General features: G+C 42.3%; 3 protein-coding genes across 7 annotated transcripts in view; 1 reads left to right on the top strand and 2 right to left on the bottom strand.

The window, feature by feature from the left end:
• Positions 1–1,189, bottom strand: part of IQCK (IQ motif containing K) — a 50,492-nt gene extending 49,303 nt beyond the window's left edge. Inside the window, exon 1 of the mRNA XM_055707029.1 lies at positions 1,096–1,189. Within this exon, the coding sequence (XP_055563004.1) occupies positions 1,096–1,141 (46 nt within the window). The 5' untranslated portion in view covers positions 1,142–1,189. The remainder of the gene's footprint in view (positions 1–1,095) is intronic.
• On the top strand, positions 931–10,911 carry KNOP1 (lysine rich nucleolar protein 1). Of its 4 annotated transcripts, none has more exons than XM_055707025.1 (5): positions 933–1,226; positions 2,515–3,901; positions 7,424–7,519; positions 8,014–8,091; positions 10,326–10,911. In XM_055707025.1, exons 2-5 carry the CDS (start codon positions 2,516–2,518, stop codon positions 10,635–10,637), a joined length of 1,872 nt encoding a protein of 623 aa, XP_055563000.1. In that variant the 5' UTR covers positions 933–1,226; position 2,515; the 3' UTR covers positions 10,638–10,911. The 4 variants fall into 4 exon arrangements, with proteins under 4 accessions (XP_055563002.1, XP_055563003.1, XP_055563000.1 ...); XM_055707026.1 differs by having other exon boundaries at positions 934–1,226; positions 7,442–7,519; XM_055707027.1 differs by lacking the exon at positions 8,014–8,091 and having other exon boundaries at positions 931–1,226.
• A 974-nt stretch (positions 10,912–11,885) lies between these two features.
• VPS35L (VPS35 endosomal protein sorting factor like) overlaps positions 11,886–14,982 on the bottom strand; it is a 56,667-nt gene continuing 53,570 nt past the window's right edge. For both annotated transcript variants that reach the window (XM_014282613.3, XM_055707024.1), the window contains 2 exons: positions 13,127–13,273; positions 11,886–12,603 (listed from right to left, as the gene is read on the bottom strand). In XM_014282613.3, the coding sequence (XP_014138088.1) occupies positions 12,505–12,603; positions 13,127–13,273 (246 nt within the window). In that variant the 3' untranslated portion in view covers positions 11,886–12,504. The remainder of the gene's footprint in view (positions 12,604–13,126; positions 13,274–14,982) is intronic.

Consider the following 14,982-nt stretch of genomic DNA (forward strand, 5'->3'; position numbering starts at 1 on the left):
ACAATAAAAATTTGTATACAACAAATATTTAACATGAAACCTAACGTTTTAAAACAAGTAAGAACTTTAAAGCCGCTTGGCTTGGCTTGAATTTAGACCGAGGCTCTCAGTGACGAAAGAACCCTTTATTGGGAAAAAGATTTTTAACCAAAATAATAATTTAAAACATTTTAATGTAAGTAAAGCACAGGCGCTTGCATGGAACTAACCGTTCTTTTTACTAGTATATAATGGTGCCTTTCAACTTGGATTCCTCTATAAGCATTTAAATCCTCAGGCCATTGCCAAGTATTACTGGCTCCCCTTTCAAAATAACTAAAAAAAGAGCAAAAGCAGTACATGATCCACACAGATTACTGAGTGAATCAGAGTAAGAAAAATAATGGAGCGGGACAATGAAAAAACTTTACAGATAAGATTACACAATACAGAGAACTCTCACAGCCAAACCCAGCAAGTTTACTGTTCTACCATTGCAATTAGGAGATTCACCAGCACTGCTGATTCCACGTGTGCGACAGATGCCTCAGCTGAGTTCTATTAGAATAAGCAACTTTATTCCTGCATTTACAATGGCTGTTTTAACACAAAATACCTCCTTTAAGGCATTATCAAGTCCTAAACGAAGAGAGCCCCGTTTGGCCCCTCAGAAGCACGGTGCCGCTCTCCCAGCTTCCCACCAGCCCGCTCTCCTCAGGATCTGGGAGAAGCCCAAGACTTTTCCTGTCAGCAATGGGCTCTGACAACGCGAGCCCCGCACCCACGGCGCTGGCATCACCGCTGCGGGGGTTGAGGGGCAAGGCCCCGCGCAGAGGGGCGCTTCTCCCAGAGGAGGGGGAACAACAGTGTCACGCAGCGCTGGGGATTAGGAATGCCTCGGGGTTGGCCCGCAACGGCGAGGCGGGAGCAGCCGCCGCGCTCCCCGCCCGGCCCCGCAGCGCTGAGGGGAACTGGCGGGAACCCAGGCTCAGGCAGCAGCGAGGCGGGGCCCGCACACCCGCCTGCCCGAGGCGGCGAGGCACGGCGCCCCCCGCCCCCCTGGGGTGCCGAGCGGGGCCGGGCCGCCCCCTGCCCGCGGCGGCGGGGCGCTCTCACCTGCGCACACCCGCTCCCAGAGGCCGGGGGCACCGCCCGCCGCCATGTCGCGCCGCGTTACCGCGGCAACCGCCCGCCGGTCCCCGCGGTTCCTGTTCCGGGGCGGCGGGCGCTGCACGTGGCCGCGGCAGGTAAGCGGCGGCGGGCCCGGCGGGGAGCCGCGCTGTCCGGGGGCTGCAAGCGGGGCGGGCCCCGCCGGGCCTGGCGCCGCGGGGCGCTGGGGGTGCGGCGGGCGCGGGGCTGCCCCGGGCCCCTCAGCGCGGAGCGGGCGCCGCGGGCGGGGACCTGCGCGAGCGCGTGCGGGCTTCGGGCAGGGTTTCGGCAGGGTGCGGGGCGAGAGGCGCCCAGGGACGCCCCGTGGGTTGGTCCACAGGCTCACGGGAGGTCGGGGGTGGAAGGGACCTCTGGGGATCATCCAGCCCAGCCCCCGCCACAGCAGGGTCGCCTGGGGCAGGTCACACAGAGCCACATCCAGGCGGGTTCTGAACGTCTCCAGAGGAGGAGACAGCGCAGCCTCTGCGGGCAGCCTGTGCCCGTGCTCCGGCACCCTCCAGGGAAAGGAGTTCTGCCTCGTGTTCAGGTGGAGCTTCCAGTGCCGCACCTTGTGCCCGTTGCCCTTGTCCTGCCGCTGGGCACCACCGCAAAGAGCCCGGCCCCGGGCACTCGCCCTTAAGGCATTTGCAGACCTTGAGAAGCTCCCCTCAGCCTTCTCTGCTCCGGGCTGAACAGGCCCAGCTCCCTCAGCCTCCACCTTAACTACTAAGTTACTGATTTAATAAATGAGAAACCAAGTAGTAATAAAGTTTCTCAGCAAAGGCAGGGAGTGCCACCAGATGGGTACCAAAGGCTTCTCTGCTGTAACCTGTCCATAGGCGTAAATGTCCCAAGAAAGGAAACAGACAGCAAGGACAAAAAATCAGAAACTGAAGCAAAGTCAAGGTGATGACTAAGGTGCCTTGAAAGGATCTTGTAATGCTAACTGGGCAATAAAGTGCTATGAAGGTCAGTGTTAAATAAATGAAAAGTCATGCATATGTGGAAGACCACCTTAACTATTCATATATGTCAGTAAATACATGCTTTGTCATTTAGGAAAGGTTTTTAGAGGGTAGATATTTCTGTGAAAATGTCACACTCAGCAGCTGTCAAAAAGACAAATACAAAGTTGCCAACTAACTAGGACAGCACTAAAGAACGAGACAAAGAATAACCCCTGGACCACTCCAGTGGACGGTTACTTGCAGTGCTGCATGCGGTTTTGGTTCCCTCCATCACAGAAAGCAGACTGTCAAGTTGGAAAAAAGCACTGGGGACAATAAGAGATACAGAATGGTTTCTGAATAAAGGAAAACCAAATAGACTAGGACTTGGGTCATCTTGTTGAAGCAGTGCTCATAACATCTTCGTTTTGGTTTTTAGGATGGTTATACAGAAAAAGAGGAAAGAAGTTCATGAGGAACCTGTACAGAAAAAGAAAAAATTGAAAAGTAGCAGGAGCCAGATCATTCAAATTGAGAAAGATAGTCAATTTGTCATTAAAACTGAGGATGACCAGCTTGAGACAAAAACAAAGGTAAAGAAAAAGGAAAATTTAAAAGATGAATGTTTAGACCAATTAGAACTGAAGAACAATAAGAAGAAAGGCATGAAAAAGAAGGTTAGCTCTGAATTAGCACATTCAGAAAGCTTTGTGAATATGGAATGCCATCTGGATTCAGAACCTCAAGAAGAATCAGAGGAACAAATTAAAACTCTCAAAAAGAAGAAAAAAAAAGTCCAATGTCATTCCCGCTTATCACTGGAGAATAATCAGAGTAGTGATGTGAAGCCTTCACGTCATCATGCAGATGGTACTGAGGAAAATGAATTTACTTTTAAAAAAAGCAGAAAGATTACTGCTTTGTATTTGGAATTGGATGGTAAAGTAACTAAGAAAAAAAAGAAGGAAGGCATTTTTTCTTTGTCATTAGAGGACATCCAGGACAGTGAACATAAGCAGTCTGAAAAAGTTTGTAAAAAACAACGCAAATACATTTCACAACAAACAGCTTTTATGGGCAAACCCCATGAAACAGATGTTATCCAGAATGATGGGAAGATTTATGTGAGAAGACAGAAGAGGAAGAAAGGTAAGTCCAACTCCTTTTTACCACTAGCAGATAATCAGGACATTTGTGGAGTTCCCGAGAGCCTCATTGCATTAAGTGACTTCAGAAAAAGGCAAAGAAAGAATTCCCAGGAAATTACATTGACAAATAGTGAGGAAGAGGACACTGCCGAGAATTCTGGAAGTATTAAAGAGACCAAGAGGACGAAGAACAGAAGTAAATGTGTGTCTTTCTTAACATGTGAAGATTATCAAGACTACAGTCACAGAGTTCCTGATGAGCCTCTCCAAGCACAGCAAGAGGCTGAGTCTGAGGAAAAAGAGCTTTCTGGAAAAAAAAGCAGGAAGAATATCAAGGGTAATAATGAAGTCATCAAGAAGAAAAAGAAGAATCAGAAAAAGGAGGAGGACACAACATACCCAGAAGGTTCTTTAAACAATGACAGCGCATCTAAAAGCCAAATAATAACACTACTAGAAAACAATAAAAAGAAGAAGGAGCGCAAAAAGAACAAAGAGCAAGCTGAATGTGTTACAGGGGATGTTATAGATAAGGTATTATGTGATAGTAATCACATGACCTGTGACAGAAAAAGGAAAAAAAGAACAAAAGAACCACCACAGGACTTCACTGAAGACCCAGTTTCAAAAGCAAATACAAAAAAGATCAGAAGGGAAGACATGGGAAATAAGACATTGGTAAGTTATAATGAAAAGGGTATCTTTGCTAAGGAATTGGAAGCTTTTTAGGTAGAGTTTCCTATTTTGCAGGCTGTTGTGCCTCTTCAGACCCTTAGGTTACATTTAGGTCAGTAGGGGCCACCTCAGGGTTTTGAGGAGCTGGATCAGCTGCTCTATTGATTTCAGCAGGTAATAGCTGCGAAACACTGGAGGTTTTTTAATGCCTCCTGGCTGTAGTCATCTAGTGTTTCAACTGAGAATGTAAATACTAAAACTAACAGCAAGTACTGGCACAAAACTAGCCCGAGTCATAAATGTTCTATCCCTCCTTCAGTTGCTCTTAGCAAAGCGGCAACACTCCTATAAAACAGGATTTTAATACCATGTCATTTAACTTGAGCAGATTGGTAACGCTGGCAGCATGAGTGCATCTGTGTGTGTTAGAGTCTTCCTCAAGCTGTTGCTGTCATTAGTGCTGGAATTGCATAGTATTAGAAGCAAGAGGGAGATTAGCCAAAGCTGGTTGTCTAATTTGGACAAAACTTTAGAGAAAATCCTAAGAATCCTAAGTGTAGGCTAGGCCTAAAGCACTGATGTATAAATTCTGATAGAAAAATACTAGAGAACAACCTAAAAACAAATTCTTAATTAAAAAAATACATCTGTGCAACAAAATAGATAGACATGAACTATGTAAATTATAACTGAAGGTAACTGGAATTGTGTCCAGGCTGACTGTTAAAGGAAATCCTATCCCAGAGTCTTGCAGTACTGCCTTTTCTGAGGTGAAAACCAACATGGAAAGGAGCTGATGAAAGAAGAGGTTTCTTCTTTGATTTTTTCCCCCAGAAATCAAGACTATTAAGATCTGGGTTTATTGCTTTAACTTTTTTTTAAAAAAACTTTCTTCTTTTTTTATTTAATTAGGGTTATGTTCTAAAGCTATGTCAGTGCCTAAAGTTAGTACCTACGTGCCCAGCCACTAAGCTGTGAGATGCTGCTTAAACAACTTTGAAAACAGCTCATTGCAAGTCATTAGGAGCTTGGGTTTTTTTTTCATAGGTAATGGGAAACTGCATTCCAGTTGTGGTTTTTTTTTATCAAGAACTTTGAATGCTTGGCTTGTTTAAAAGTCGAGTACTAGCTATTAAGCATCATTGAGGATTTTTGTGAACAGGGATGGAGTGAGCTATGGTGCTAGCTGCCTCTCAAGCACACTTCATGGTGTGCTTTGCTTTTTTATGCACTCATATACACAGTTTCTTCACGTTCTGTGGAAACCTGGCAGCTTTCTGGTGTCTAGTGCTAATAATGAAATATAGATTTATATAAGCAGATTCTTCAGCCTTCATGGAGACCCAGATACAGGCTTTTTCCACAAAGGTTTGTGTTGAGAGTGTGTATGCTTATCAGTCATTAGGTGAGCAGATGTTTGGGGCTTTTTACTTCGGTTTCTCCTTTTGACCTTTCAAAGGACAAGGTGGTTTTATTGCTGGAGTATATTTTCTGATTAAATTGACATTGCCCTTTTGAGATTGTTAGACATTATTTGGATTCTTGCAGCTGCTCACATTCTGCGGAGGCAAGATAAGTCTTAACAATGACATGTAAACTTGCATGGCCAATTACAATGGAAAACACAGCAAATACCTTGTAAACAATTGAGGAGGGTGTAGAGTGATGTCTCTTTTGTTTCCCATATTCAGCTCTGTTCTTTAATAATAGAAAGCACTTCAGATACTGGAGATTGAGAAGTCTGGGTAAATCAGCTCTAGAGAAATCTAGTTCCTGCCAGGCCAAAAGACACTGCTGTAATAAATAGCTGATAATGTTGGTCTTCCATTTACCTGTGCCATAGTCCTGAACCATTTTCTAGTCTACAGTGTCACATGCTGCTGCATGCCTTGGAAAAACCCTCTGTTGGGCTTGTGCAACAAGCAGAAGAGTAAGTTTTTAAGACGGTGTGGAGTGATACCCACTTAATACCAATGATTGATACTATTCCCATTGGATGCCATTTCAGTCAGCTGGAGCAGAGTGAGGAGTATACTCAAGTTGTGTGCTTCTCTGAAGTTGTTTGCTGACAGATAGCATAATCCTACCACGTGTGATTGTGCTCCCCTTCCATGTAGTTGGGGGAAGACTGGCACACCTCCAGAGGGGGTAATCGCCTTCAGGAGGTCAGCAACAGCTACGAATTAGTAGGCATGGGGGTGCACCCCTCCTCCTTCCGTGTCTGCCACTTGACCTTCCAGCAAAAAAACCCCAACCAATGTTGCAGCTGTTTGCAGAATCTGTCACAACAGGTTTCCTGCTTGTGTTTTAATAGATCTGAAAAGACAGTTCCAGGCCATCTAAAAGTAAAACGGAGTGGGGTTTTTTTGGTTTTGTTTTTCTTTTCATCCAAGGGAATGAGCTCTTCTTATTGCAGACAGTGTTCTCGCGTAGCTTTGGAAAATGAGGTAAATCATTTTAAATGAAACTGTAAACCCTCAAAAAAGTAACAGCAGCTTCTGCTGACAGAAGTACGTTAACAAATCTTTTCCGTGTCTTAGTGTTCCCTGGCTATTTCATGCTTGGATTATTATGGTAGCTATATCAATAGATCTTCCTTTTGGCCATCTTTTCCAGGCTGGTCTGAAGCTTATGGCTCTAATTTACCACTATCCTTGACTTATTACTTATCCTGTTACACTGGATGCCCAAAAATCTTACCCTTATTACAAATTTGGAAAAGAAAGGCTGAGAGCAATGATCTGGGAACTCCAGTCAATGGGAGCAAAAGCTGCTGAAGGGCTGCACTTTGTGAAGTGTTATTAGTATCTGGGCGCTTGGGGATTCTGCCACTGATTTACCTCCTGCCATCCGGCCCAGCCATTCCTGCCCTGGCTGCTCTGTCGCTTCACATCAGCTCCCTGGTCCTCGCTCTCAAATGTGGAACTAATGTCCCGTTGGCTGCCATTGTTGGAGGCACTTTGTGTATGTGTCACACCTTTCCCTGTGCTCTTTCTAGTCTGGAGACTCCTTGGGGACAATCATCTACTTTGTAGTTGTAGAAGACGGAGCACAATGCAGCTGCCTCTTCATTGGGTTTTTTTGTGTTTGGGTTTTTTAAGTGGCTAGTGGGATCAACATGCCTCAGGCTTGTCCTGTGCCATCAGAGGGGCCAGTATCTTACCAATTTTAGATTTTTTTTTCAAAAACTTTTTCTGCCCCTTATTTCAAGTATAAATGTAAGCTTTCATGAAATGGTTTGATTTGAAATTACCATGTCTCCAAATGTTGATGTTGGCAGGTTCATTTTAATGTGTGAATTAAAAAAAATCCCTTATTCTCTTTGTTAAATCAAGGATCTCTTCCTTGGGGAGAAAGTCTCTTCAGAGAAATACACAGGTTTAACTGGCATTTCCCGCTTAGATCCAACTATTTCTTCTTGCCCCAGAATAGTACTACTGTATTGCTTAGTGGTTTTATACTACTTTCATAGTCAGAGCTGTGTACCTTGAAATTAATGAGAATAGATAAAAATACTCATACAAGCTTTTTCCTGTTTTACAGGTACAGGTGGATGATGTGGATGATGTAACTATTGTGCAGGAAAAAAAAGGAAACTGTGATGAAGTTAGCATAGACAAGGTATGCTTTGTCTTAATTGTGCAAGATCTAAAGCAAGTCAGCATTTAATGTTTGCACAGAATTTGTAACAAAAAAACCTGCTTTGTTGCTCGTCTATGCCAAGATGTCCCTAAATAGAGCTTAAAATGTGCTTTACCTTCCATGGGTTAAGTCCAAAATGTACAGCTCTAGTCAATGTCAAAATCTTTCCAGTACCTTATTAGGTTAAACACAGGTTTCTTCGCCTCTCATCAGTGTTGCTGTTTCAGTTAGCTGTTACCTGCAGTTAGAAGATTAAACATACCTGATACAGCCACATGTTCATTTAAAATACCACTAGAAAAATCACATTCTTGTGTAGAGCGTGAAAGGATCACATCCAACTTTTTAATTATCCTTGCAAATTTCTGAAGATAACTATTTTATTCTTCCCTTATCTTTTCATGGTGAATTAAATTAACTGTCATTTAACACACAGAAGATAGCATCTTGTGCTGGTTTTTTCTGCATGCTAGGTGAAACGGCAGGCTCTGCAAGAAGAAATTGGTAGAGAATCTGGCAAAACTAAGGTTTTCAGTCCCAAAATGGAATGGGTATGTATGAACTTAGACCTCGATCTGATGGAAGTACCATGCCAGGAGAGTCTGGGAGCCAACCAGTGAACTACAACAGCAGATAGCATTGTACAGTGCTGTAATACCCATCATCAGTCCTCAAAAGCAACATTTTCTCTGGTTCCTCTGGAGAATGAGCCATGACATCGCTAGAGAAGCATTTTCTGCTTACTTTGAAATGTAAATAATTCTAGGCTACGGATATAGCAGTCACTGAATTGTATCTATCTGAATTGTTATCAGGAGGACTTTGCAAACATTCAGAAGCAGGGGTGCACGTGGAAAGGTAAAAGGGATGATAGCGTGTGTGTGTGACAGTCATTCCTCTCCTAATTTCCACATCTTTCCTCCACCTCTTTGAAAAATGATTCTTTATTCTTTGCTTTTGCATCCTACTCAGCCTGCCTCCTGACAGGTTTACAGTAAGCTAGTGGAAGCTGTTGCAGTAGTGTTTAGCAGGGGTAGTAAGATTCAGGAGAAGAGAAAGCTTTGCTAGGAACTCAGGAGTCTTTGTTGTTTCACAAGACTGCCAGTATGCCTAGAAAGTTGACATAAACCTTAAACAAATGCCAGAAACAACTCCTGTAGGTTTTTACATAGTGTGAGGCAGACTGCAGTAGCTCTGGAACTCAGCTATCTAATAGTCTCTGAAGTCATTGAGAAAAATTACATCCTTGGCAGGGGATCTCAGTTCTTTGATGCTCATCTCTCTCTGTGTAGTAGTATGCAGAAGAATAGAAGCTATGAAAACTAATTAATCAGCTTCACAAAGAGTGAGCTGGAACTGCTGCAGCAAAAACTGTATGTAGTGCCTGCCAGCAATTCACTTAAAAAAAATTACAGGGTTTGACAAGCCATGATTATTTTTGCATCTGTGCAGATGTCTGCCATTCCAAAGGGAGGACACGTATTTATGTGTGTATGTGCATGTGTCTGTGTCACAGACCTGGGCATATATGGCACCTTGTCTTTGAACAAGGTAAAAAGACTGAAGTATTATGGATAGCTTTCTTTCAGTAGCAGGTATTCTGGCCTGTGATAGTGAATGATACCCCAGCCTTGTGGTTTTTTAACTTAAGAAACCTGCTACAGCTTGCTTGCAATACTGTGCAGTATGCTGTGTGTCATGTTGGCTGTCTAGTGGAGAATGACTGTTCCATGCAAGCCACAAATGTTCAGTTGGAAGGATTTCAGGCTTACATAAACACACCGCTAAATTCACATTTTTTTTTCTTTTGATGTAGCCAGCTCAGTCTAATTAATGATGAAACATTCTTGCATTTAATATCACCCCCAATTTTAAAGAAAAACCTCAGGAGTAGCAGTCCTGGCAAAAATAGTTATAAATGACTGCATTGACTCCTGAGCTAGAGCTAGGAGCTAACAGATCCTTAGATAGTGAAGGCTGCTCATAGGTAAGCTGAAAGTTCATAAACTTTGTAAATCATATGATGTATCTTGGGTTATCCACAAATGGCCAAATTCTGATTTTACTTGGACAGTGCCTGTATTCTTAGAAAGGAGACGGTATCTGCAAAAAGAAAAATCCTGAAGGAGTGCACTAGTTAAAGAATGCAGCGAAAGGAGAGTACACCAGACTGAGAGGCAGGGGAGGCTTTAAGAGTACTGTACGTAGTCCTGTTGGATAAGGGTATGCCCTCAGGTTTTGCACCCTTGCAGTATTAGTAGTAATTAGTGGGATGAGAATGCAAATATTACTTCGAGCATGTAAGCCAGATTGAACAGTGTCTCCAAAACTAACAACAAAACACTGCTGAAAACAGCAGCTACCTGACTAGGCAATAGGAAAATGAAAAGGTAACTGTACAAAGTGATGGAGTGAGAGAGAACAAGGATCAAGTTTGACAATTATCCTAGAATAAGAGAAATGATTGTGCAATGCCTGGCTCTTTGAGCTAGGTAAACGTTATCGAGAGAGCAGAAAAGCCAAGATTCCTAGAGACAGAGGGAAAGGAGATTCTGAAAGTGCATTAAACCCTGTCTCCAGGTTAAATGAACTGAAATGGTAATGAGGATGCACCCATGCAGGGTTATGTTGTTCTTTTATCACCTCCTTCGAGAGGTACTACCTGTGGAAAAACTGCTACCCAGTTCTGTCAGCCCTGTCAGGTTCTGCTCTCATGGTACACACCTAGAAATTGTCTTTCTTGGTATTACTTAATTTTAGTGTTAATCTTCGTTTTGCTTCACAGGATACAAAGTTTGGCCAGTGGAGTACAGCTGCTTTTCGAAGTTCTGAGGAAGAAAAGAAGTTTTTCAGGCTGATGGGTGGCTTTAAAAAGGGTTCAGTGCCCGTCCAGAAACTCTCAGCAGCTACAAACAAACCGAACATGGCTCTGAACAGGGAAGGGGAGGAGAAGTTACAGCAGGCTCTGAAGATGGAATTTGATAAAGCAATGGACTTGAAACAACACAGAAGAATTGGTCTTGGATTTCAACCTGCTGCTAACAAAAAAGTATACATAGACAAATACACATCTAGATCTGTAAAATTTGAAGATTAAAACTCTGAAGTAATAAAAGGAATGAAAATTCAACACACAAATTTCTTTTTACTTTCCACATCTTTTTACTTGAAATCAATCACAAGATGTTTAAGAAATCTGATTTATGAGGCATTTTTAGTACAAGTTTTTAACTGCATATCCCAGATTATGTGGAGCTGGGTCCTCACTTCAGCTAAACAGTATGTTTGCTCCTGATAACTAACCAGAGCTTTTTGCCTGTCTTTGAGCTATTTTTGCACTAATAAAACCAGTAGTAAAACATTTGAAAACATCTCTCATGGTGGTCTTGCATCAATAAAGAAACCAAAGTTATACTGTGCTCAAAAGACAACAGGGAAAAATCAGTGCCTGCACGAGGAAGGGGAATGGTTGGGACATTTGTAAGTCTGCTGTAAGAGTTTCCATTTTACAGAATCTGGAACAACTCCACACTGGGTCTAGAGCAGTACATTTGCCCCCAGAGGGCAATTTCTGCCATGCCACAGCTGCTTAGTGTAAGCCACTCGGCAGTCTAGAGGGTTCAGAGTTTAATCCCACTTACCCAGATCATGGTTTTCAAGTCCAACAGGAAGAATCATCTACGTGCTGTTGAGAGTTGTTTTGTCCAGCTGCAGTAGGGAAAGCTAATTTCAAGTGGGACATGATAACATGCAGTACTATCATTTCGTTACCTATGCGTGCTTTATACAGAATTATGTAAGGAAAGTCAGTGTACTTAAAATAGCTATGTACCAAAGGCTGGAAAGGTTCTGTATCAAGTTGATACGACTTCATAAGTATCTTGTAATCCTGCATATATATGGCTTAAATATATAGTCTGTACCAGAACCAAAGGGTCCTAAGTTTAGTTCTTTACAACCTTAACAAAAAAACATGTATTTTGGGTGTACCCCTGCTTCAGTAACCACTGAGGAGATGAAAAACCTGCAACAAGAAGGAAATAATTTGGGTGGTATTTATTATCAGCTTGCTAACTCCTTAAATATATGGTCCTAGCAAAACTCGTTACTTGTTTAGTCTTAAGAGAATAAAACATTTTTGTGCAAAAATTTATCTTAATATCCATATAAAGATTTAGGTCATTAAAATACTGCCACTGAGCAAAAGCAGCAATATGGTTCCTTACCGTGGGACGGAAGTGGCGAGAGTGACATTTTATTCGGTGTAACAGCAGTACATCTAAATTCCACAAGGGTAAGGTGATAAATTTGTATACATGAAGAAACCACCTCAGAACAAACAGACTAACTGCAAATTGTTTTATTCAGTGATAATGTACTTTGCAAATATAGAATACTTTGCATACATTTCCATTTTCCTTTGCAGACAGCACTTAAAGATTCCTTCCATTTCACAAAGCACCACTGAACTAAAATGAAAGCATAAACATGTCCATGAAGATGTACTGTAGAAATTAGAGCAGTAACACCTCAGCCATTTTTCTCTTCTACTGGAACTGACCAAACCAATGTTGGCAGCATCCCAAAGCAGAAAGACTATTCTGCAAGTGCGGTGAAGTTTGGAGGCTGTGAATTGATCATGCAAATTACCTTTTCCTTTGTTGCTAAAATGACAACAGATTAGATTTTGAAAGGCTTTTGCAACTATAGAGGTTCAAAATACCGTTTACTGAATCAAAAATCAGCATTTAAAATAGGAATATAGTGGTAAAACCGGAAACAGAAATTCAGGTTAAATTATTGCACTCAGAACAGTTTTACCTTTACCTGTGCCCAAGTAAATCTTGTCACACTAAGTGAAATAAAAATACATTCAGCTCCTCCAGTCAAAATCTAGATTAGTGATTTTTTGCCTTGGCTACAAGCTCTCTTGTACAGATGACTCCTTGGAAAAAAGGCATTCATCAGGTCCTGGACTGCAGGGGAAGCCGAAGGGCCAAGTCTGTCAAGTGACTCATTCCAGGTTGTTTGCTTTGCCTCTTGATGTATTCTAGCGTTTTCACCTGGGTAAGAAGAGAAAGATTTTTAGTGTCTTTTCTCATTTCATAGCCCATCATTTAATATATGTGAAGGTGTTTTAATAGACACTCATGATTTTCCCTAAATTTCACTGGCTACATGAGCACTTGCATTTCTTCCTCCAGAGCTCATTATCATGTGCATCTTAGAAGGCTCTATGCCGTGCAGTTCTTCCACTAAATAGAAGTGCTGCATTTATCTTAAAGATAATTATCTGGACTGAAAAAAAATTATAGCACCCAACATTTCCAGGTTCCTTCATGTGTGAAATATTTTAAAATGCTAGAAAGATACAAACCACTTCAAATAAGACAAGTTGCTTATTCATTAAGAAACATTTAAAAAATAAAGGGGGGGGTATTAAGCTAATCTAATTTTATTTTTTAAGAGAGCAACTTGTAAAGAGATCAGGTTTATTCATATCAAGAAAATGTTACCTTTTCCCGAATGAGGAGCTGAAAAAGATCCTAAGAACTAAAATTTCCCTGCATTATCTGTTTTCCTTACCATAGTCTTGGTGTCAGCAAAGCCGTGTTTCTGAGCAAGATTCCAGAGATTGACTGAAAGCTGGTTTAGTTTGTTGTTTCGTAGATCTCCATGAGCTAGAATAGTGTTAAAGAAATAGAGTGCCAACTGGCTCTGTCGCTTTAGGGTCTATAACAGAAAAAAAAATATATCCTATGTTACCATATAGTCTTCCCAAAATATCCAGCATAACATCACTGTGTTCTCTGAACTCTTAAAATGCAAGGGGCAGGTACACTGCAATAATTTAATACACAGCAATAATTACAGACACAAGAATACAGACGCAGTTTTCAAGCTCCATTCAAAATGCAACAAGTAGTGGCAGTCATGAATCAACCTACGCTGCCGTAAATAAAGTAATTACACAAGACTCCTACATCTCACACCACCTTGGCACAGCACAGTGTGAAGCTCTTGACGTATTTTTAACTCCAGACTCCCTATAATTGCACAGCAATCACCCTCCCACCAAGCAAACTTGCACTTACAACACTATAGCCATGTATTTTTTTAGAGACCACTATCATCAATCTAGATTAACGCAGCTTCAGGCTTTTTCCAGCAGTCTATTCTACTGCTTATTTAACTGAAGATGTTTTTCCCTGCTATTCTTTCACTGAAACCTTGGTGATACCAACATACTTGCACCACATTTGCAGCTACTTTCCCTAGAATTGCTGAGGAGAGACCTTAAGGAGGACCCCCGCTTCACGGTTCCCTGCCATGGGGGAGCACCATGCCCTTCAGCCTCTGTGGAGGAGTTCTGGGGCACAGGCAATGCCGCACTAGGCTTACAGGGTGCTACCACCCTGATCTGGGTTGACTGGAGAACAGAAGTAATTAAAATGCTATTGCAGATTCTGCCTATTCCGACAGAGGAAGTTTGAAAAAGCTAAAAGGATCAATTATTACTGGATGCATCTGAGATGCAGTATTTCTTTATATTGCTTCGCAGCAGCTGCCCTTTGGTTTTTGTTCAAGACAGACCGCTGATAAAAGCATAGCTCCATCTTACACAGGAACCACAGCAGCACAGTCCCAGGTAAAACAAAACCGTCAGCTGAGCACCTCGATTAACAAACTGAACACTTCAGCCCTCTCAGTTCAATGCACGCTGGGGTAGCTAATATTCTGTGTTCAGATACGAAGTTACAGGAAGAACGAGGCAGAGACTGGGGTAAGAGGAGTGCAGTGATCTCCGACTTGTGTGCTCCTAACATGATATTGATACAGTGCAGCTCTGCCCTTTCCCTAAGGGGCCGAAAGCAAATTGATTTCTCACTGCCAGTAGAAGGGAGGTCAGATGCTATTAATCAAAGATATGGCACACACTGAGCTATCAGTCCTCCAGATTAATATGGCAAAGAAAGCCATGCCATTAAAGGCTTGGCTAACTAGGAAAGAGAACATAGCATGCCCCAAACTAGGAGCATCAGGCTGCTCCTGTGTGACACAGAGTACATCTGTATGTGCAGAAAAAACGTGACACATCAGAAACAGTGTGCTCACCCACGCACGCATGCATATGCAAGGCCCAGAGCTGCTCAAGGCCACAGGAGAAGGTCCCTAAGCACTACATTAGTTACATGAAACTACCAAGATGACAGCTTTTCCTCTAACAGTTATCTACAGTAGCATTTCCATCCCAATAGCTCCAAAACCTGTTCATAGCTTAAAACTACAACCATCATTTGGGAGTGTTGAACTGTACTCCCTACCAGATACAGAAATACAACTGATCAGTCTAGTCTGGTAGTAGTAACCGACAGCAGAAATACAACTCAAAAAGACAATAAAAGGGAAAGCAGTTATGCTTAAATGCTTAACCATTACTG

The sequence above is a fragment of the Falco cherrug genome, chromosome 4 (assembly GCF_023634085.1).
Source record: "Falco cherrug isolate bFalChe1 chromosome 4, bFalChe1.pri, whole genome shotgun sequence".
Classification (NCBI taxonomy): domain Eukaryota; kingdom Metazoa; phylum Chordata; class Aves; order Falconiformes; family Falconidae; genus Falco; species Falco cherrug.